The 21,926-nt window shown below is 36.7% G+C and overlaps 2 protein-coding genes and 1 long non-coding RNA gene across 5 annotated transcripts in view; 2 read left to right on the top strand and 1 right to left on the bottom strand.

Moving 5' to 3' along the window:
- LOC127499793 (latent-transforming growth factor beta-binding protein 4) overlaps positions 1 to 3,932 on the top strand; it is a 79,801-nt gene extending 75,869 nt beyond the window's left edge. For 2 of the 3 annotated variants that reach the window (XM_051870392.1, XM_051870395.1), the window contains 4 exons: positions 986 to 1,265; positions 1,443 to 1,696; positions 2,918 to 3,067; positions 3,167 to 3,932. In XM_051870392.1, coding sequence (XP_051726352.1) covers positions 986 to 1,265; positions 1,443 to 1,696; positions 2,918 to 3,067; positions 3,167 to 3,303 — 821 coding nt within the window. In that variant the 3' untranslated portion in view covers positions 3,304 to 3,932. The remainder of the gene's footprint in view (positions 1 to 985; positions 1,266 to 1,442; positions 1,697 to 2,917; positions 3,068 to 3,166) is intronic. The other variant, XM_051870393.1, reaches the window with a different exon arrangement.
- Positions 3,933 to 8,926: 4,994 nt separating this feature from the next.
- Positions 8,927 to 14,561, bottom strand: LOC127499305 (uncharacterized). Its single transcript, XR_007926096.1, has 2 exons — positions 14,423 to 14,561; positions 8,927 to 13,558 (listed from the first exon to the last, which is right to left on the bottom strand). It is a non-coding gene; the product is annotated as an uncharacterized LOC127499305 (long non-coding RNA).
- Positions 13,491 to 21,907, top strand: esrrd (estrogen-related receptor delta). The gene is made up of 7 exons (XM_051869469.1): positions 13,491 to 13,621; positions 14,445 to 14,839; positions 15,923 to 16,039; positions 18,313 to 18,423; positions 18,619 to 18,780; positions 18,873 to 19,142; positions 20,662 to 21,907. The coding sequence occupies exons 1-7, from the start codon at positions 13,575 to 13,577 to the stop codon at positions 20,904 to 20,906; spliced, it is 1,347 nt and encodes a 448-aa protein (XP_051725429.1). The 5' UTR covers positions 13,491 to 13,574; the 3' UTR covers positions 20,907 to 21,907.
- Positions 21,908 to 21,926: the final 19 nt, after the last annotated feature.

The raw sequence follows: 21,926 nt of genomic DNA on the forward strand, positions 1-21,926 counted from the left end.
TTACAACCCTTGTGAAAAAGCATAATTGTATTGAATGTGCACTTGTAGTGTACTTCAGATATTAAAAGTATATTTTTAAAAATCTGTTATTGCAGATAATAAAATATTAATGAAATAAAAGGCCACTTAAGTGCACTTAAAGAGATATTTTTTTTAACACACTTAAAATAGTGCACTTTGTAATAATGTCAAATTAAAAGTTTTACTTTAAAGTACATTTTAATTATGTTTTAATCTTTTGTCATGTTTAAAAGAAGGACACTTATTTTGATGTGTTGACTAACATACTAAAGCACATGTAAAGTACTTGAATATAATTTTAACTGTAGTGGGTTATTTGATATTATATTATATTATATTATATTATATTATATTATAGCTATATAGTATATTTAGTATTTTAAATGTACTAAATTGCAACTTCATCATTACAAATGTGTGATTCTGACTAAACTCTAAAGGCTAGATTTTTTACGCCAGCACAAACTCTCTTTTGGCGTTAAAAAAAAAAAAAAACTACTGTAAGGATTTACTAAAGACATGCAGAGAAGAATTAGCGCTGAAAAGGTGTGGACAGGGTTATTTTTGCAGCTGACATTATTGCATATGCATTTGTAGGAGTTTCTGTTTCAGACGCAACATTTTATGTGAGCGATTTACTAATGATTGTGCTAGTAAATTTATTGGTATTTGTGTCATTATTTACCGCCCCAAAAAAACATGTCTTTAACCAGACGCTAATATGCCCTGCTCTTGGTAGATGGCGTTTGTCATTATGCAAATGATCCGACTGCGTCTGTGTTCTTTCATTTGCGTCTGTTAGATCACGCGCAGAACTTTTCACTCCCATCCCAGCTTTTTTTGGAATTGCGCTCTTACGATAATTCGCCGTTTAGTAAATCTGGACCTAATTCTGAATTTTGTCCGACCCTGATAACACACATCCAGTTTAACTCAGTCATGTGTCTTTTTGACTCCTGATTAGAGGCCTATGAGGCTCTGTGTAATGAGCTGGGTCCTCCGCCTTACTCTCCTCGTTATTATGAGCGCTTCAGCCCGGGGCCTCTACCTGGGAGAGGAGGATACCTCCCACCTTACGGCCCCCCTGTGTACCCCGAATCCCAGCCGGGACGTCCAGACTATGTGCCAACTGATTATGATGACTACAGCCCTGTAGGAGCAGGTGGAAGGAGGTCCGGCCTGAGAGGAAGACCGCCCAGTTCATACGGGCTCCCAGACGACCCCTACAGGCAGCCAGCCACAGGGTGAGGGCCATTTGAACCTTCCCTTGTTAAAAGTGTGGTTAATTGTTCTGAATGTGTTAGCATGCAATTAAGTGTCTGGAAACATTACATTAAGTTCACACTTAAGTATATTCTTCTTTTTAAAAGTATGCTAAAGTGTTGTCTTGACAAATTGTGTGTAATTCTACTCATTTCCAGTAGAAGTCGTTACTATGAGGAGGACGATTATGAAACGGCTCCCGGCCCTCCCTTCGGTATCCCGGATCCTCGCGGTGAGCGGACGTTTGATGCACGACCCCTGCCGCCCCGTCCAGACGGGCTTCCGCTGAGTTTGGCCCCTCTTCCGGAAAACTCCCCGTATAGCGAGGGTGAGGAGGGGGAGTCATGGAGAGCCCTGCCCCCATTCCCAATGTATCCTGACAGACGGGAGGGACCACGAAGAGTCTATGAGCGTGAGTTTGAAATATTAAGTGTAGTGACTGAAACGATGGCACCCTGCTGAACAAAACATTTCGCTGATTTTAGTAGGGCTTTTGGCCACTTAGACTTAATCCTTGAAAAAAAAGCACACTTTTGAATACTTTGGGGAAAAAAAGAGCACTTATTACAGAAATGATATACTTTAAAAGAATATACTTAAGTGTGAACTGAATGTAATGTTTTCTGACACTTAATTACATCTTATTTACAATTAAATGTGTATTTTTAAATGTATATAGTTGAAGTTGTCTCACTTAAGTACATATTTATATATAATTTAATAATCACTTCAATTGTGAAATATGGTTAAAGTGTACTGCTGAATGTACTGACAAGCATTCATGGTAAACTACAACATACATTAATGTCATTTCTGTTGAACCTTGTATGTCATGTATTTAAATACATTCTTAATTAACGATAAAGTTGCAGTTCAGCACATTTTAAAATATATTAACTTTAAATATAATATCAAATAACACACAATACAGTTAAAATTATAATCAAGTACTTTACATTAGGGATGCACAATGTATTGGCCACCATATTGGTATCGCCCGATATATGTTCATTTTTAATGTTATCGTCCAATAAGAAAATTTGGCCGATATATATATTAAAGCTGATAAATAATGGATTACTTCCTTCAGCTGAGACACTTCAGATGCGCACTGTCCTCCATGATGGTTTCGAATTGCTTGAAATATGATTGAAATCACTTCAAAAAGGAAAATACAGTTAAGTACAACATGTGCAAGTCTGTCATATAAGCTACATAAAATTATAATGAGAACATTATAATTGTGTGCTTAGGACATGGCTTTTAATGGTGAAACTTTTGTTTTTGTAATCAGGCTCTCAAAAATTATAAAAAATAAATCTTGGATTTAGATTTATCGGCCAATATATCGGTTATTGGCTTTCAATATAAAGAATTATCAGTTATCGATATCAGCCAAAATGTTCATATCGGTTCATCCCTACTTTACATGTGCTTTAGTATGTTAGTCAACACATTAAAATAAGTGTACTTCTTTAAAACATGACAAACTTTTTAAAGAAAAATTTTTATTATCTGCAAGTACAGTTTTTTTAAGGTTTGAAGTACACTACAAGTGCACAAGCACAAGAAACATCTTGTACATCTCAGTATATGAGCAAAGAAGAAACTGTGACTCTTGCGTGTGTTTTAGGGAGATACGAATCATACGGGAGTCTGAGTTCAGAGGAGTGTGGCATTGTCCATGGTTGTGAAAATGGCCGCTGTATCCGCGTTGAGGAAGGTTACACCTGCGACTGTTACGACGGCTATCAGCTCGACATCACTACCATGATGTGCATAGGTATCGCTCCCCTTTTTATTTACGTTTTATTAAAAAGAGCTATTTTATTCTCCCACACCACTAGGGGAAGCAATTAACTGTGTGTTTGTTTGACTGTAGATGTGGATGAGTGTGAAGAAGAAGACACACTCGACTGCATTAACGCTCGCTGTGTGAACACGGAGGGCTCGTACAGGTGCGTGTGTCTCAGGGGTTTCATCATGTCCCGAAGACCCAACCACTGCATCCATGCTTGATCAAAGTGTAAAAGCTGGACTCCAACAATTTAGAGACTTAGAGACTTTTTCCGCCACATTGCTGTAAATTGTTTATTTTATGACTTTATTTACAATACTTGTGTGCCTATCCAAAAGTCTAATGCTGAAGCTTTACACACCACACACATGACTAAATAATGTTGTACTAAAAAGAAAAACGATATGTTAAATGTACATGATCTTTTTCATTGTTTGGACTCAGAACGCAGGCCAGATGAGCTTGAATGTCTGTCATAAAGATCCACGAAATCACATAAACTAATGCTTTTTTTATTCAGAGTTCATATTTATATATCCATACCAATGAAGGCAACTCCATGTATACTATATATAAATATATTTACATGAATTATTTTTTGTCATATAACTGTCCGAGAATCTCACCATGTTATTATTTGATACTGTAAAATCTCTTTTTCTGTTTTCTTTCGTCTGTCACGTAACAAAATGCACTGTATCTGTGGGGGAAATGCAGTTCTGTGAGTTTTTACACAACTGCTATTGTACAGTTTTAAGACATCTCAGATGTTTGTTACATATTTTTATGTGTACGTTTTTGATATCTTCTCTGACGAAGCTGTTTGAAAATATATTTGCACACATTCCTATTTTTCGTGAAGTGTTTCTTTGTTGCTAAGCTTCCTGAAAACTAATCAGGCTTGTACTTTGAGGATAATTTGATTTTAAAGAGGAGCTATTAAGCTTTTTTCCCATGTTCATCTTTCTTTATTGTGTAATATTGCTGTTTGAGCATGAAAAAGCCCTGCAAAGTCCCTCCAGCGGGACTTATTCTCTATATTAGTGCGCACTGTTTCTAAACTCCCTGAAACGGCTTGAGTTTTATTTCGGGAACGAACACGTCACAATATTCCTCATTTAAAGGGGTCCTTAATTATGATTCATTTTTTAACTTTAGTTAATGTGTAATGTTGCTGTTTGAGCATAAACAACATCTGCAAAGTTACGACGCTCAAAGTTCAATGCAAAGGGAGATATTTTCTTTTAAAGAAATCGCTTTTTACACACAACAAAGGGGGTGAGGCCATGTTGGGCTGCTTTAGAGAAGAGGAAGAGTTGTTGTAGTAGAGTGTTGTTGACATGCCGTCATTTTACACCGGACTGCTTCACAAACGAGGGTCAATTCAACACTGGATTTGCACAAAAGATTAACATGACGGCACATGCTAGTCGATGAGTTGAATCAACTCCACAGCAACTACATAAATTTATCCACTAACCATTTATAAACGTCCAGTTTCATTCTAAAAGTTGTAACTTCTTCCTGAGTCTCTCCATCAGTGTCGACTCCGGTTTGAACAATGTAAGGCTGAACACCGTTACTGACAATCCTCATTTTGGCTGCGTGAGATTCTCCAGCTTTGTTGTTGTTGAGCGACCGAAGCGCGAGCTGTTAAAGCTCTGCCCTCTTCTGGAAAGCGGGCAGGAGCAGCAGCTCATTTGCATTTAAAGGGACACACAAAAAAAGGCGTGTTTTTGCTCACTCCCAAATAGGTGCAAATGTGACAAGCTATAATAAATGATCTGTGGGGTATTTTGAGCTTAAACTTCACAGACACATTCTGGGGACACCAGAGACTTATATTACATCTTGTAAAAAGGGGCATTATAGGTCCCTTTTAAATAATTCCCACACAAGGCATATGCAAAATAAAGGGGCGGGGCCTGGTTGAGTTAGTTTGTAGTGTATTGAAACTGGCGGTTATGGTAAGGGGCGGGACATTTCCCGAACACCAATCACAACACACTGGTCCAGCCGACCAATCAGAGCACAGTGTGCTTTTCAGAAGGAGGGGCTTCATAGAGACAGAAACTAAACAGAGTGTTACTGACAGACTGGGAAGAGAGGAGCTGCAACAGTGTGTTTTTTGAAAATTCAATCGTTACTTACTTTACATTTACTTATAATATGGCCTAATTAATTTCCAGCTGGAAGATTATTTTTCCTCGTCCAAGATTGGGCCCTAAATGTGGCTGACATAATTAAAATCCCATTGTTGTCATTCTTAGGCAGTTTCTCTCTGCCTCACGTGCTTTGTTTGAGAAGGTTTGTAACCAGCTTATCTCTGCGTGGTCCTAATGTGCCTAGTGTTTATATGAATCCAGCTCATAAGTCCTTTTATAGGCCAATCCGCCCACATCACACAGCCAAGCCGATTAAAAGGGTTCACTTCGCTCCTAATGTACTTCGGTGGATTGCACTGACCAGCGGAATATCAGCTTTCACTCCACTGTGGCTCATGTTACCCGCCAACAATGTAGTGGAGGATTTCAGTTTTCCCCGTAAACTTCCTCTGATCCTCCTTTGTTGATAGTACTCCACTGTGTTCACTTTAAACATGGCCTGAACTGGACTGGCATGAGTGCAAATTACTCACTCACACACAAACACAGAGATGCCAAATCTGAATTGGCTGCCGAATGTTTATGGTGGAGTTTTAGGTCAAAGTTCTTGGATTCAGTTAAGTTTCCACTTACGTCACCAAGTAGTGACACAATCATCGTTTTACAAACTGTGGTTACTGCTATGGATAAATCTTATACAGGAGAATATTAGTGATTTACCACTGCGGTTGTGCTGGTGTGTTGATGAAATATCTGGGTCAAGTTTCATCTCAAAATTAAAAGTTTATATATATAGTACAGTATATATATATATATATATATATATATATATATATATACACACACACACAGTAATGATCCTGTACAGACACATTTTTTTTTTAAATTTACATTAAAAAATCATGCTACCGTAAAAATACCATTACCATTAAAAATATACTACCATGACGCAACTGTACTTTACAATGTAAATAATATCACTTTTTTCATATTTTCCTGGAAAAAAAGTAACAAAATTATGAAACAGCACAGGAAAAAATAATAAAATTAATAATAAATATATAGGCATATTTTTTAAAAAAGTAATAAAAACTACAAAATTAAATAACATTTTTAAAAAAGCTTAACAATATGAATTGTTTCTTGAGTAGCGAATCAACATATTATAATGATTTCTGAAGGATCATGTGACACTGAAGACTGGAGAAATGATGCTGAAAATTCAGCTTTGATCACAGGAATAAATTACATTTTAGAAAGTAAAGTTTATTGGGACAAACTTTTATGTTGGTTAGACAAAATGTGTGTCCAAATTCACGTACTTGCGCACTATTCTATAACGTTTTGTAGTATAAATAGTGTGAGTAGTGTTCTCAGGGAAAATTCCAAAAAGAAAAAGTGCACTTTAAATACCAGCACTTAATTAACCGAAAAAGTGTGGAATGTTCATGCACTCAACTGTCACAGCTTTCATTACGTAGCGGAGGGGGAGGGGCTTCAGAGTCTGATGCTGGATGACAAAACAACCTTATAAAATTCATACACAACACGGTTGAGGACACAGTGCAATAGTGTATAAGTGCATAGTGCCTAATTTGGAACACAACTAAAGCCTTGTCTGAAAGTTGTATAAGCTTCCTAGCATGTTTTATCATGTTGCTAACATGTCTTAGCAAGTTCTAGCACGTTTTAGCTCATTGTTAGCATTTTTTATTTCGTTATAAGCATGATTTTGCTAACATGTTATTTTGTTTTCTAGAATATTATTAGCATGTTTTAACACTTTTCATTTTGCTAGCATGATCCTAGCATGTTTTAGCACTTTGCTAGCATTATCCTAGCATTTTTAACATGTTCCTGGCATGTTTAGTACATTGCTAAAATGACCCTAGTATTTTGTGGCATTTTGTTAGCAAGCTTTATCATTTTGCTAGCATGTCTTACCATGCTCTAGCATGTTTTAGCTCATTGTTAGCACTTTTTATTTCATTATTAGCATGGTTTTGCTAGCATGTTTCTAGAATGTTTTTTTTAGCATGTTGCTAGCATGTTTTACCACAATACCATTATTTTACATTTTGTTAACATGATCCTAGCACATTTTAGAACTTTGCCTGCATTATCCTAGCATTTTAGCATGTCCCTGACATGTTTAGTACATTGCTAAAATGATCCTAGTATGTTGTGGCATTTTGCTAGCAAGTTTTATCATGTTGCTAGCATGTCTTACCATGTTCTAGCATGTTTTAGCTCATTGTTTACATTTTTTATTTCGTTGTTAGCATGATTTTGCTAGCATGTTTCTAGAATGTTTTTTTTTCTTACATGTAACTAGCATGTTTTAACACGTTAACATTGTTTTACATTTTGCTAGTATGATGCTAGCATGTTTTAACACTTTGCTAGCATCCTAGCATTTTTAGCATGTTCTAAATTATCCTAGTATGTTGTGGCATTTTGCTAACATGTTTTGACACATTGCCATCATGTTATATCATGTTGCTAGCATTATCCTAGCCTGTTTTAACATGTTGCTAACATGTTTTAACATATTGCTAACATGAATTAGCATGTTGCTAGCATTTTTCTACTATTACTATATATTCTACATTGCTAACATATTGTTAGCATGTTTTAACATGTTGTTAACATGTTTAGCATGTTCTCTCGCTTTGTTAAATTGGGTGCACAATTTACTAATTTGTTCCCTTGATTTATAAATCATGTGCACAATATACTAATTCTTTCCCTTGAGGGAACAAAGCGCACAATGCGCACAATTTAGCAAATCGAGGGAAGGAATTAGTAAATCGTGCGCCCGATTTAGCAAATCGAGGGAACAAATTAGTAAGTCGTGCGCACGATTTAGCCTACTATTTTTTTCCTGCATGTCATGTGTGGGGCTCCGTAGTATTGTATTAATATGATATATATTGTATATTTTATTGTTATAATAATTTCTTGTTTTAAAATACAATTTCTTTTATTGATTTCCAGGTGAAATGTGGCTCTACCATTTCTGGAAAGTTTCCGTGTTTATTGAGTTTTAGTATGCGAGTGGGGCACTTGTTAGAGAGTGTTTGAAGTGTGTGTTCCTGCTAGTGTTAGTGATGGTGAGAGTCAGCGGTCTGTCAGATTACCTCTCTCACCATGACACTGCAGGAGAAGAACACACTGGCACAGCCTGATCTCACACACTGCCCCGGTTCATCAACACTGGCACGCGATGCATGCGGGCGTCTGGAAACAGAAAGAGCGCGAGCGCTGGAGTACCGTGTCAATGATTCAGTGCATGTGCATGATGTGCAGTGTCGCTATGGAAAGCGGATAATGGCGTGTGTGAACACACACTAGATGTTCTCCAAAACAAATTGTCTCAAATTGTTGCTGAGGAGGCCTTTCCTGGATTAAGGCCTATGGGGAACGAGACAGGTGTTACTCGCCGGCCTAGACGGTAATCCTCTCACCTGCCTGAGATGGATACCAGGCTTTCGCTGGGTCAGAAATGGGTCAGTGTTCTGTAACACTGCAAACAGGGTCATCACCTCACGCTCGAAATAGGGTCAACATCTCACAGCTGAGTGCGTGAGCAGAATGCCCCATATTTCTAGGAAGTGCTCTAATCCTCCTCAGCAAACAAATATGAGTTATGTAAAGTATAAAGATCACGGTCCTAGATATTTTTGTGGAAAGGACAAAAAAAGCTGTAATCATTATGCAATGGAAAATGTGCAGCTGGTAAGGTCTTGTTTTTGTTGTTTATTCTGCGATAATGAGCATCTGACTGTACATTATCTCATTTCATGCTACTTGATAATAAATGCACATACATGGAAGTAAAATATTGACTGCAGACATACAGAATAAGAGCTAAACAGTGTTATTTTAGAATAACTGAGATAGGCTGTTATAGTTCTGAATTTGTTTTATTTATACATTTCCTGTTTTCATTTTAATTTTAGTGAAAGTTTTAATTTTTTTTTTTTTCTATTTTTTACATTTGTCTTTATAGTTTTATTCATTTTATTTCAGTTTTAGTTATTTTAGTCCATAAATTTAAACTAAATTAAAATGAGATTGTTTCCTTGCAACTAGTACATACATAAAAAAGTTTTGGTTACACTTTATTTTAAAGTGTTCTTGTTACAGTGTAATTATACATTTAAGTACTGAGTAATATTAATTCACTTTATGTACTTGCTATAGGGTTAAGGTTAAGGTTGGGTTTAGGGTTAGTTGCATGTAATTATGCATAATTTATGGTTATTTACTATAGTATCTACATGCAACATGTGCAACCGACACCGTAAAATAAGATGTTACCAAAGTTTTTTATATTTTATTTTGATTAAAGTTTTCATTTTCATTAACTATAATAACTATCTCAGATGAGTTATACAGTACATTGTTGCCCTGGACAGTGGTCATTATTCAGAAATATTAATAATATTATTATTCTGACTGCTGAATGCTGCGAATGACCAGAATGAAGTATTGCTAGCACTTTTAGCACATTGTTAGCAGCATGTTTTAACATGTTGCTAGTATTATCATAGCATGCTTTAACATATTGCTAACATGTTTTAACATATTGCTAGCATGACTTAGCATGTTGTTTGCATGTTGTGACACATTGCTAACATGTTTCTAGCATGTTTCAACACATTGCTACCATGTTTAAGCATGTTGCTAACATTATCATAGCATGTTTTAGCACACTGCTAACGTGTTTTAACATTGTTAGCATGAATTAGCATGTTGTAACACATTGCTAGCATTAATTAGCATGTTGCTAACACATTTCTAACATGTTTTAACACATTGCTAGCATGTTTAAGCATGTTGCTAACATTATCATAACATGTTTTAACATATTTCTAACATGAAGTAGCATGTTGGTATCATGTTATAACACATTGTTAGTATGAATTAGCATGTTGTTAACACATTTCTAGCATGTTTTAACACATTGCGAGCATGAATTAGCATTTTGCTAGAATGTTTCTACTGTTTTAACACATAGCTAATATGTTGCTAGCATGTTTAACATGTTGAAAAATCTACATACATACACTGCTCAAAAAAATTAAAGGACCACTTTTTAATCAGAGAATAGCATCAAGTCAGTTAAACTCCTGGTATATTGATCTGGTCAGTTCAGTAGCAGAGTGGGTTGTTAATCAGTTTCAGCTGCTTTGGTGTTAATGAAATTAACAACAGGTGCACTAGATGGGCAACAATGAGACAACCCCCAAAACAGAAATGGTTTTACAGGTGGAGGCCACTGACATTTTTTTCCCTACTCATAATTTCTGACTGTTTTTTACTAGTTTTACATTTGGCTAGGGTCAGTGTCATTAGTGGTAGCATGAGGCGATACCTGGATCCTACAGAGGATGCACAGGCAGTCCAAATCCTCCAGGATGGCACATCAATATGTGTCATTGCCAGAAAGTTTACTGTGTCTCCCAGCACAGTCTCAAGAGCATGGAGGAGATTCCAGGACACAGGCAGTTACTCTAGGAGAGCTGGACAGGGCCATAGAACTTCCTTAACCCATCAGCAGGACCGGTGTCTGCTCCTTTGTGCAAGGAGGAATAGGACGAGCACTGCCAGAGCCCTACAAAATTACCTCCAGCAGGCCACTGGTGTGAATGTCTCTGACCAAACAATCAGAAACAGACTTCATGAGGGTGGCCTGAGGGCCCGACGTCCTCTAGCGGGCCCTGTTCTCACTGCCCGGCACCGTGGAGCTCGACTGGCATTTGCCATTGAACACCAAAATTGGCAGGTCCGCCACTGGCGCCCTGTGCTTTTCAGATGAGAGCTGGTTCACCCTGAGCACATGTGACAGATGTGAAAGGGTCTGGAGAAGCCGTGGAGAACATTACGCTGCCTGTAACATCGTTCAGCATGACCGGTTTGGTGGTGATGGTCAGTGATGAAATGGGGAGGCATATCCATGGAGGAACGCACAGACCTCTACAGGCTAGACAATGGCACCCTGACTGCCATTAGGTATCGGGATGAAATCGTTGGACCCATTGTCAGACCCTACACTGGTGCAGTGGGTCCTGGGTTCCTCCTGGTGCACAACATGTGGCGAGAGTATGCAGGCAGTTCCTGGAGGATGAAGGAATTGATACCATTGAATGGCCCTCACACTCGCCTGACCTAAATCCAATAGAACACCTCTGGGACATTATGTTTTGGTCCATCCGATGCCGCCAGGTTGCACCTCAGACTGTCCAGGAGCTCAGTGATGCCCTGGTCCAGATCTGGGAGGAAATACCCCAGGACACCATCCGTCGTCTCATTAGGAGCCCCGACATTGTCAAGCACGTGGGGGCCATACAAACTACTGAGTACCATTTTGAGTTGCTCCAATGAAATTTCAGCAAAATGGACTAGCCTGCTGCATCATTTTTTCACTTTGATTTTCGGGGTGTCTTTAAATTCAGTCCCTTGTAGGTTGATAATTTTAATTTCCATCAAACGATGCGGCATCCTTTCGTTCCTAACACATTACCCAGTCCATATCAGTATAGATATCCAGCATGATATTATTCCCCATTGAGATCTGATGTGTTTTCAAAGTGTTATTTTGTTTATTACGAGTTTACTTTTTCCATTTATTTTTCCAGTTTTAAGGATTTTTATTTATTGAATTTTTAATTAACACATTTAAAACAAAGAAAGATTATGCATTCTTCTATGTAGATTGCAATGAATAATAAACATTTCCGATCCTGCACTATTTCTAGGTCACTAATCAAACTGGTGACATTGATCATGTGACTCTGCACAGACCATCAGATCGTCAGCTTGTGCACAAACATGTGAAGTTCAGTCTTTCAAGTTTTCATTGAAACTGTACTGATAATATCAACTGTATATAATGACACTCCTAGAAAATGTACATCTCTTAATAATGTATAATAATTAATAATAGATAATAATAAAGTACTGCATGTAATAATGTCAGTATTGCATCACAGTGAGACGGAGGATGACAGCGACTCTCACAGTAGGTCACTGGAGGACAGCGTGTGCAGTTGAACACTGGAGCTCAGCAGTTTTACAGCATCATGCCTGCCATCACCAGATCTGTAATCGGCACAAATCCTGACCTACTGACTGAACATCCCTCAGCCGCGCGCGCTTTCTGCACTAAAACACACACGCATATCTGTAGACAGAGTCACATGTGTTTGTTTGGATTCACCAACAGAGTGATGTTCAGCTTTGACAAGAATGCAGCAGATTAGCCCAAACAGTAGAATTATCTGGTAACTCTTTACCAGATGTTTAATGTAAATGTAGATGTAAATGTTTATTTTATTATTATTATTATTTTAAAAAAATCATTTTAGGTTTTTAGTTTTTATTTATTTCCAGTTAATAATTTTAGTGCTTCAACTTAAACGTATTTCAGGCAACATTTCTAAGTTTTTCAACCGATATTTTTATTTTATTTTAATTTATTTCAGCTTTAGACATGTTTTTAATAGTTTGAGTTATTGATAACAACCCTGAACATTAATTGCACTGTGAACAATTGTATTTTTATTAACTAACATTAAAAAACATTGTTGATTTGCTTATTGTTATTTCACGTGAGCTAATGCATTAACTAATATTAACAAGCGGGACCTTGTTGTGAAGCGTAAACCAGTTCTCTCTTCCTCAAAATCATCTTTGCCATGTAAAAGAGTTCAACTAAAAGGTTTTACTGTAGTAGCTGAATGAACTCTCTTTAACTTTACACTAATGTGGACTGAAAACCAATCAATGAATCGAGTGTCATCTGATTGGACCAAACCCCTCAGAGATCCTGTAATTCCAGTCCAGAGAGCTCAAATTGGCGGCTGTTTTGAGCGTCAACAGTGGAAACAAGGAAATGAAGCAGACTTGAGGGAGTGGTTTGTTGCTGTTTGCAGCCAACTGCAGATAAGGAATGTCTTTATATTTATTTACATACAACACTGCGTAAAAGAGTATCTGAAAACTTCAGTAAAAATGATGAAAATGTGCAATCACTGCTGTCATGATTGTATCTAAATAACTCTCCAAGCCCAGTAGAAAGCCTTCTGTAAATATGTTGTTTTACGAAACAACTAGCCTTGATCAAGTGATTTGCAGTCGGCCTGCTTGTATTGTCGTTTTTGAGGATTTGACCTGTCAGTTATGAGAACCCATCAATAGGGTTTTAATCAGCATGCATCTGGATTAGACAGCTTGACCCCGCCCAGACAGAGCATCACTTAAATAAACCTGACGCTGCGGAGGTCCTGCTCAGTCTGCAGCGCTTCCCTCCCTCCGCCTTCATCCTGTTCATCTCTTGCTCACAGACCTTTCAAAAGCAGAATCCCTGGGGAAAAACAGTTATGGAGTTTTGCCTGAGTGAGAACTTCCAGTTTCTAAACCAGCACAAGTAAGTATAGGACTATTATTGTTCAAAAAGTGAAAAGTTTTTTTGTTTTATACCAGCTAAACTATAGAAAATGTTTCATTACTATCTTTGTTTACATGCAATGACTTCACAGTAACTGGTAGTCACAATTATACTTATAACTGTCACCATAAATGGTTTGAATTTTAATAATTTTCATAGTTACTAAGTTGAGAGTGTTTTAAAGTTTTTGTACCTTTGGCAACTCTTTGATTTAACTTAAAAATGCCAGTAATTAAGATTCATTTCAAATGTTTGTGGTGTGTGATATATGGTGTGCATGTCATTACAAATATGTAAATAATGCTTTATTTGTCATTAGGTATCATAAATGTGCAGTACAATCACTATGCAATGCTTATGAAAAATATTTCCTGTGAAATGTATCTTAACTGTATACTGGCATGATAATGTTTGTGAGCTGTGCAATAATTCATTTCTAATGATTTTGTACAGGCTAGAATTTGTGCTTTATGCATGTATTTGCATAATTCAGTTTTGCTGTAATACTTTCATAGTCATTCATAAATATATTTTTGCTTAACAGGTCAGTAGTTCATGCAGTCTACATATATATATATATATATATATATAATATCCTAATTCATAGTCATTCATAAATATATTTTGATTAACATGTCTGTAGTTCATGCAGTCTGCATTCATATCAGAATGGCTCATTTAAGAAGTGTGTCATGATAATTAATCACAAATAAAAGATTTTATACCTCTTTAGCCTCTTAGTTCAGTATAAATGTAGTTACAAACTAACCCTAAACTCACTCCATCCTTCATCCTCCATCAGCCTTTTGGATCCGTCCACCTCTGATGACCCACCGTCCCCGACAGATGCGCCGGTCAAAGCCGACCCGCTGAGCCCCTCGTTCGGCCTGGACAGCAGCGCGACCCCGTTCAGCCCCGGCAGCACGTCGGACAGCAGCGGGTACAGCGTGTTCTCCCGGAACCCGTCTCTGAACCCGGACTCCCCCGTCAGCTCTAGCTCTATCTCGAGCAGCAGCGCTCCGACTCTCTTCCACCCCGTCGGTCACACAGAGTCCCTCCTCAGCTGCGACTACATCCCCTCGCTGAACCCCGGGCCCAAGCGCCTGTGTCTGGTCTGCGGGGACTTCGCGTCCGGCTACCACTACGGCGTGGCGTCCTGTGAGGCGTGCAAGGCCTTCTTCAAAAGAACCATTCAAGGTGAGGACTGCCGCCTCAAAACATTATTATTATATTCTTAAGACTTATATGAGCGTGTATAATGTTAATTAATGACTTCATAATGAAAATGAGTGTGAGAGAGGGTCTTATGGTGCATTTCAAAGCAGCAGTGCTGTTAATGAATGTAATGATCAATATTACACGAGCTAACTATCTGTCTGACATTGATTTGTGTGTGAAGACCCAGTGTGCTGTTTTAATCAAAGCACCTCAGAAGCCTTCGTCAATACATTTGACATGGTTTTGGTTATTTAGGATGGTATTTAAAGTTAAAATGCGTGTTTTAAATTATTATTATTTGATGAGGAACTGTAGAAGTGTTGCCAATGATTAATAATTAGCAACTGGAATTTTTATTAAATATTTACAAAGTTTCTATTGTAAGAAAATACATTTTTATAACTATAATAATGGCAAGGATAATATAAAATCAGTTGCATATTAGCGCATATTGAATATAATCTGGCTTTGATATGTTACATATGATTAGGTTTCTGACAGATGGAGCATTTTTATTGGCTTTGGCCTTGGGCAGACAGAGCACAAGTGTAAGCAGTGTGTGTTAACATATCAATATATTGACAAAGTGTTCAATCACATAATGGAAGCTCTAATCACACACAGTCTTGTCCAGCAATGTGTTTTACAGAAATCTATTGATCATAGTTAACTGTGGAAGTGGGGAAAAAATGCAGGATTTGCTTCTCCGGGCATTAATGGGTGTTGAACAGTCGTCAATACGCTCGCCTCTGGGAAAGCACAAACTTTCTACCTCTTTCCATGATTATTAAATTAAGAGGCAGTGCAAATCAATAATTGAACTCTGTCTGGACTCCTATGGATTTCTGTGTGAAAGCTCAGCGTGTGAAGCGTGGAACAAATGGACTTTATGTTTGATTAAACAAGTATGGTAGATGTATCTGACTCAGTGCTAGTACTGAGAAAGGAGGAAGATTTCTGCTATTTCTGGCTTTTTGAACAGGGTAAATATAAATAAAGTAAAATAACTTTTTTGCAGCACTGTGCACAATGTAAATAGAGTTTGATATGTTGGTGTTTCAGGAAACATTGAGTACAGTTGTCCTGTGGTGAATGACTGTGAGATCACAAAGAGACGGAGGAAGTCATGCCAAGCCTGCCGTTTCCAGAAGTGCCTGCGTGCCGGCATGATGAGAGAGGGTGAGTTCTGTCAAACCTGAGATTGCTGGAGTCTTTTTTCTAGGTTTTCTAAAACTCAAAGCTATTATTTGACCTTCATTTATCTTTAGATATTTGCTTTGCATGGGTAAAAATAACTTATGTTCATATACTGTATGCTTATAGTAGGCTCTGAGACCACTAGCGGAAAAGTTTCTGTTTAGTATTCCTGTTTAATACAATTAGTGCTGTCAAATTGATTATTCGTGATATATATATATATATATATTTGCTCACCAGTCACTGTGGCTAATGGTTTTCCAAAGTTACTAGCCGCCCAGTTATCACTAGCCACAGTTTTGACATCGATATCATGGGGAAAAACTGCCATATAGATATGTTTAATATTATCTCATAATTTGGCAGCAGGTACATTAGGCTGCTGTCACTTTAAGACCTGACGCACGGATCCATTATACTGTTACACATGCATTTTCTTTCTCAACTGTTTACGTTCACTTAAAAACATAACTGACTGTTTATGTGAATACATAAACATTATTTTGACATTATTTTGTGTGCATTTGACTGTTTAAGCGCAATAAACAGCGAAAAAAAGAACTCGATTTAGCACTGAAAGGTGGGTTTATACTTTGGGTGTGAGCACAAAATCTGCAGGAATGAGTAAAATTATGCGCAATCCCACACCGAAATTCAAGCCCTGTAACACCAACAATATTCAATCGTAGCAAATGAAACGAGTGAGTGAGGGGAGGAGGGTTTGTGTGCCGACTCGCTGTCGGAGAGATGAGAGAGAGAGAGAAAGAGCAGCTGGTATCGTGTCTATTCTGCGGGAAATTAGTATTGGAAGCATTTCGGATATTTTAGTATCGATATGTATTGAAAAATCAATATTTTTTACACTACATTGCACTTAGTTTATTATTTCAGATGCCTTTTTAAAAGACTACAATTGAAAAATGTATATATATAATGTATATGGCGGGTGTTAATGTCAAGCCTTGATTATTTACAGACTTTTATGTTACATGCGATTAATCGATTTGACAGCACTAAATACAATATTTCAAAAGATATTAGCAGCATAACAATTTGACTATCGCACATGTGCTTATATGGTGACATTTTACAATAAAAGGTTCCATTCGTTAACATTAACTAACAATGAGCAGTAAATTTGATTCATTATTTATTAATTATTTACTTTGATAAATAAAAATACAGCTGTTCATTGTTAGTTCATGCTAGCTCAGGTCCATTAAATATTATTAACAGATACAACTTTTAATGTTAATAATAAATAAATGTTAAAGTTAACATTAATTAATGAAGTTAAGATTAATAAATGCTTTATAAGTGTTTTTCATTGTTAGTTCATGTTAACTAATGTTAACAAATGAAACCTTATAAAGTGTTACTGCTTGTATTGAAATAGAACAATCTTAAATAATTACTCTTCATTTTAGTTAGGTTTCTTTGTTTTGCATATTTCAAAATCCTAAAACATTGTTTTTTTTCCAGATTTAAATTAGATTTTCTCTTCCAGATTTTCAATAGCTATGTTTACATCCACCTATTTATATGTGCATTTTGGGATATCGCATAAAAAAATGCCGGATGCAATTCTATAAAAAAATGTATGCACTCAATTTAGGTGGATACATTTTTTATCCGATAAGAAAAAGTGCATAAACTACAATGGAAACACATTTACTGAATAAATCCCTCGATGTGCAATAAAAAACTCATGACTTTGCCTCAGCAGGGGCTGTGATTGGATACTGTGATTGTGATTGGACTGGCCTAACCAGCGGACCAATCGCATCACAGCATCTCAAATGTTGGTTTGGTGGTTCTGAAATGACTGAGCCAAAGTCTGTCATCAGAATAATTTGGTTTAATTTCCTCCAAAAGCGTTTCACAGAATTGCGTTCACAAACACCAGCACCCAAACGTAAGAGAACATGACTGTGTTTGTTGTGTTTATTTATGAGGAAAAAGAGCCAGTTTCTTCTCTGATTGCAGCAACTTTCATTTTTATTATAGATATTTTGCGCCAATTACCCAGGAAGTGACGGTTTTGTTCTCTTGAACACATGGGAGGGAAACGTTGCTTTATTTGCAAATGTTTTATGCGATATTACAATTTAAATGCACAACTTTGGATGGAAACATAGCTAATGTTTGGACACAGTGTATGTCTTTTTTTTAAGTAGGTGTCTTGACACGAATAGCAAAAGTAGAACTATTTATTTAGCTTAAATTAACATGTTAATCTCCATGTACCTGTTCAGGTGTGCGCATGGACCGCGTGAGAGGAGGTCGACAGAAGTACAAGCGCAGAGTGGATTCAGCACTTTCTCTCTTCACCAAAACACCTTACGCACATCCAAGCAAACCAATCAGTGAGTCTCACCACATACGGATTAACATTTCATTAAAACAGCCTTTGCTAACCGTTTAATATTAACAAAAATACTGAAGGACCGAAGCACAACTCTGAGTATTAGAAACTGTCGTCAGTGGATTATGTATGGTTGAGGATTTAACCTGATTAAGGGTTTAACTTCATCAATAAAGCATCATCTTTTCCTTTCCAGGAAACAAAGTGATCTCTCAGCTGCTCGTGTCTGAACCGGCTCCTCTGAGAGCTGCTCCTGACCCCTCGACCCCTGACAGTGACCTTAAAACGCTGCTGACCTTATGTGACCTTTTAAACAGGGAGCTCCTGGTTATGATTGGCTGGGCAAAACACATTCCAGGTACACAGGCGGTGCTGTTTTGATGTTTTTGTGCTCGATACACTATTTGTTTAAAAACGAAGCATTGCAGTATTCTGTTTTTGTTGTTTCAGGTTTCACTGGCCTCTCTTTGGTGGATCAGATGGCTTTGCTCCAGAGCGGCTGGATGGAGACGCTGGTGCTGAACGTGGTGTGGAGATCTCAGGGCTCGGCCGACGAGCTGCAGTTTGCGGAGAACCTGCGTCTGAACGAGAGCCAGAGCAGAGCCGCGGGACTGCATGATCTCTACACGGCCCTCAGACATCTCATCTCCAAATACCAACAGATGGGCCTGAACCAGGAGGAGATGCTCACGCTCAAAGCCATGTCTCTGGCCAACTCAGGTATATATACAGTATATGACCCTCTTACACTACCAGTAATTCATCCACTTCAACAGCTGGTCTGAATGTCAAGGGTAGAGTTGGCTTAAGCTTAATAATCAGTAAAAATAAATAAATAAATAAATAAAAAATGTATGTTATATTATAGTATATATTAAATATATATATTCATATTATATTATATTGTATTATCATACAAAAATACTATTAATTTTATTACTAAAAATGACTAAATAATGATTATAATGTAATCAAATAAAATAAATTGATATAAAAACACACAAATATGAATTATATTATACAAAATTAAATAATGAATATAATATAATTAATGAATAATAAAGTAATGCTATTATATATAAAAATACACAAATATGAATTATACTATTATGCTACACTAAATGATGAATATAATATAAATAATGAATAATTATATATTATATGCATTTTATATATATATATATATATATATATATATAGAAATTCATTATTAGAATTTTTATTATTATACAAAGCTAATTATAGATAATGAATAATAAATTCACAAAAATATGAATTATTATACAAAATTAAATAATTAATATAATATAAATAATGAATAAAATAATGCTATATTATATAATATAAAAATACATAAATATTAATTATAATATTATGTTAAACTAAATAATTAATATAATATAAATAATGAATATTATTTAGTTATATATTATATTATTTCTATTAAAATATAATAGAAATTCATTATTACAATTTTATATTATTATACAAACCTATTTATCTAATTATAATGAATAATAAATATATATATATATATATATAAATATAATAGTAGTTATACAAAACTATATATACTACAAAACTATAAAACTATTATATTTTACATATATTCATATATATTCATAGAAAATCATTCTAACATTACATTATTTTACAAAACTAATTTCAAGCACTGAAGCAAAGTCTTCAGATCAAAAGGTTATATATAGTTAGGTATAAGGTTATATATAAACATAAATTCAGCATGTCAAAAGTTTTGACTGTAGTTCATGTAAGAAGAGGTTGAGTGTTAATTAATTGTGTGGTGTATTTGTGTTAATTGTTTTGCTCTCCTGATTTGTACGGTTCTATTGAAGTGTTCAGGGATTGCTTAAACTGTCTATATCTGGTTTATATGATGAATTCATTCTACTTAATTTTAGTTACCATTTTTAGTCTCAGACTCATTGGCCAAGAAAAAACAATCAATATGGATCCAGCAGTCCGGAGCACAGATCAATAAACCATTAGTCTCCCAGCTTGCATCTGACCACAGGGCAGTTTCAAGTCAGATAACACTGGGAAAACTATTGTTTTTGCTCTTGACACAGAAAAATCTGAAGAGCGTAACCAAATAGATGTGCTCGGCCAGTCCATTAAGCATCAACAATGAGAGTAGATGCAGTTTTAAGTAAACACAACAGAGTGTTTAACACTCAGTTGGATGTCATAAATGACCTTGCCGATCGTTTCCTTCCAGACGCAGAGAACGTGGAGGGCGCAGACGCCGTGCAGTGTTTCCAGGACGCGCTCCACGAGGCCCTGCAGGAGTACGAGAGCGGCCAGCGGCCGTCCGAGCCTCATCGCGCCGGGAGACTCCTCATGACACTGCCGCTGCTGCGACAGACGGCCCACCGCGCCGTACGCTGCTTCAGCCGGCTGCACACGGAGGGCTGCGTCCCCATGCACAAACTCTTCCTGGAGATGCTGGACGCCAAGATCTAGACTGGGACAGTGTGGACTGAGTAAAGGATGATGTTGTTATAAAGCAGCTGAACCGTCACGTGGAGATCAGGGTCACGTCCAGAGTGACGTTTAACGCAAAAAGCAGCTCTTCGGAGTTTGGCAGCTAAACTGCACTTGATGACGAGAGGTTAAAGGGTTAGTTAATTCTGTCATTAATTACTCACCCTCATGTCGTTACAAACCCGTAAGACCTTCGTTCATCTTCAGAACACAAATTAAGATATTTAATATTGAACCCGGAATCGCTGCACTGTTTACAACGTGAACAGTGTACGAGAATGACAGGGAAGAGAAGAAATTGTTGAATAAAGTCGTTATTTTTGTTTGTTTTTGCGCACAAAAAGTATTCTCTTTGCTTTATAACATTAAGGTTGACCCGCTGTAGTCACATGGACTATTTTAACAATGTCTTTACTACTTTTCTGGACCTTGAAATTGGTTATGACGCTGCTGTGTATAGGGAGATCAGAAAGCTCTCGGATTTCATCAAAAATATCTTAATTTGTGTTCTGAAGATGAATGAAGGTCTTACGGGTGTGGAACGACATGAGGGAGAGTAATTAATGACAGAAATTTTCATTTTTGGGTGAATTAACCCTTTAATATCACTCTCTGTCTCACTGAAGCACAATCTTTTACTATTTATTTGATTTATACGAAATTCAAGGAGATTACCGTTTTATAAGGTGTTGGCGATAGTTTAGAAGCAATTGCATTTTTTTTTAGCATTTTACATAATATATCAATATTTTTCAATTTTTTTATTCTGTAGATTTTATTTTCAGTCTAGATATTTGAATTTGGTTATCAATATCAAAGACGCAATATATTTCTGCAAAACAGTTCCAGCGATCAGCATCAAACTCTCTGTAGTCTGCAGCACATTGTCAAGCTATGGAGCCTTTCTGTTTATCGTCTAATTTATTACAAGTACCATCTGCTGTTATTTATATGAAAATAAATTATTTTTTTGGAAATTATCAAGTGCTTTTTTCCTGG

The sequence above is a fragment of the Ctenopharyngodon idella genome, chromosome 18, assembly GCF_019924925.1.
Source record: "Ctenopharyngodon idella isolate HZGC_01 chromosome 18, HZGC01, whole genome shotgun sequence".
Classification (NCBI taxonomy): domain Eukaryota; kingdom Metazoa; phylum Chordata; class Actinopteri; order Cypriniformes; family Xenocyprididae; genus Ctenopharyngodon; species Ctenopharyngodon idella.

Bases quoted from the DNA above. Each gene is read 5' to 3' on its own strand.
- esrrd (XM_051869469.1), top strand. From the start codon at position 13,575: ATGGAGTTTTGCCTGAGTGAGAACTTCCAGTTTCTAAACCAGCACAA. The intron at 18,424-18,618 runs GTGAGTCTCACC...TTTCCTTTCCAG, and splicing joins ACATCCAAGCAAACCAATCA to GAAACAAAGTGATCTCTCAG. The intron at 18,781-18,872 runs GTACACAGGCGG...TTGTTGTTTCAG, and splicing joins CTGGGCAAAACACATTCCAG to GTTTCACTGGCCTCTCTTTG.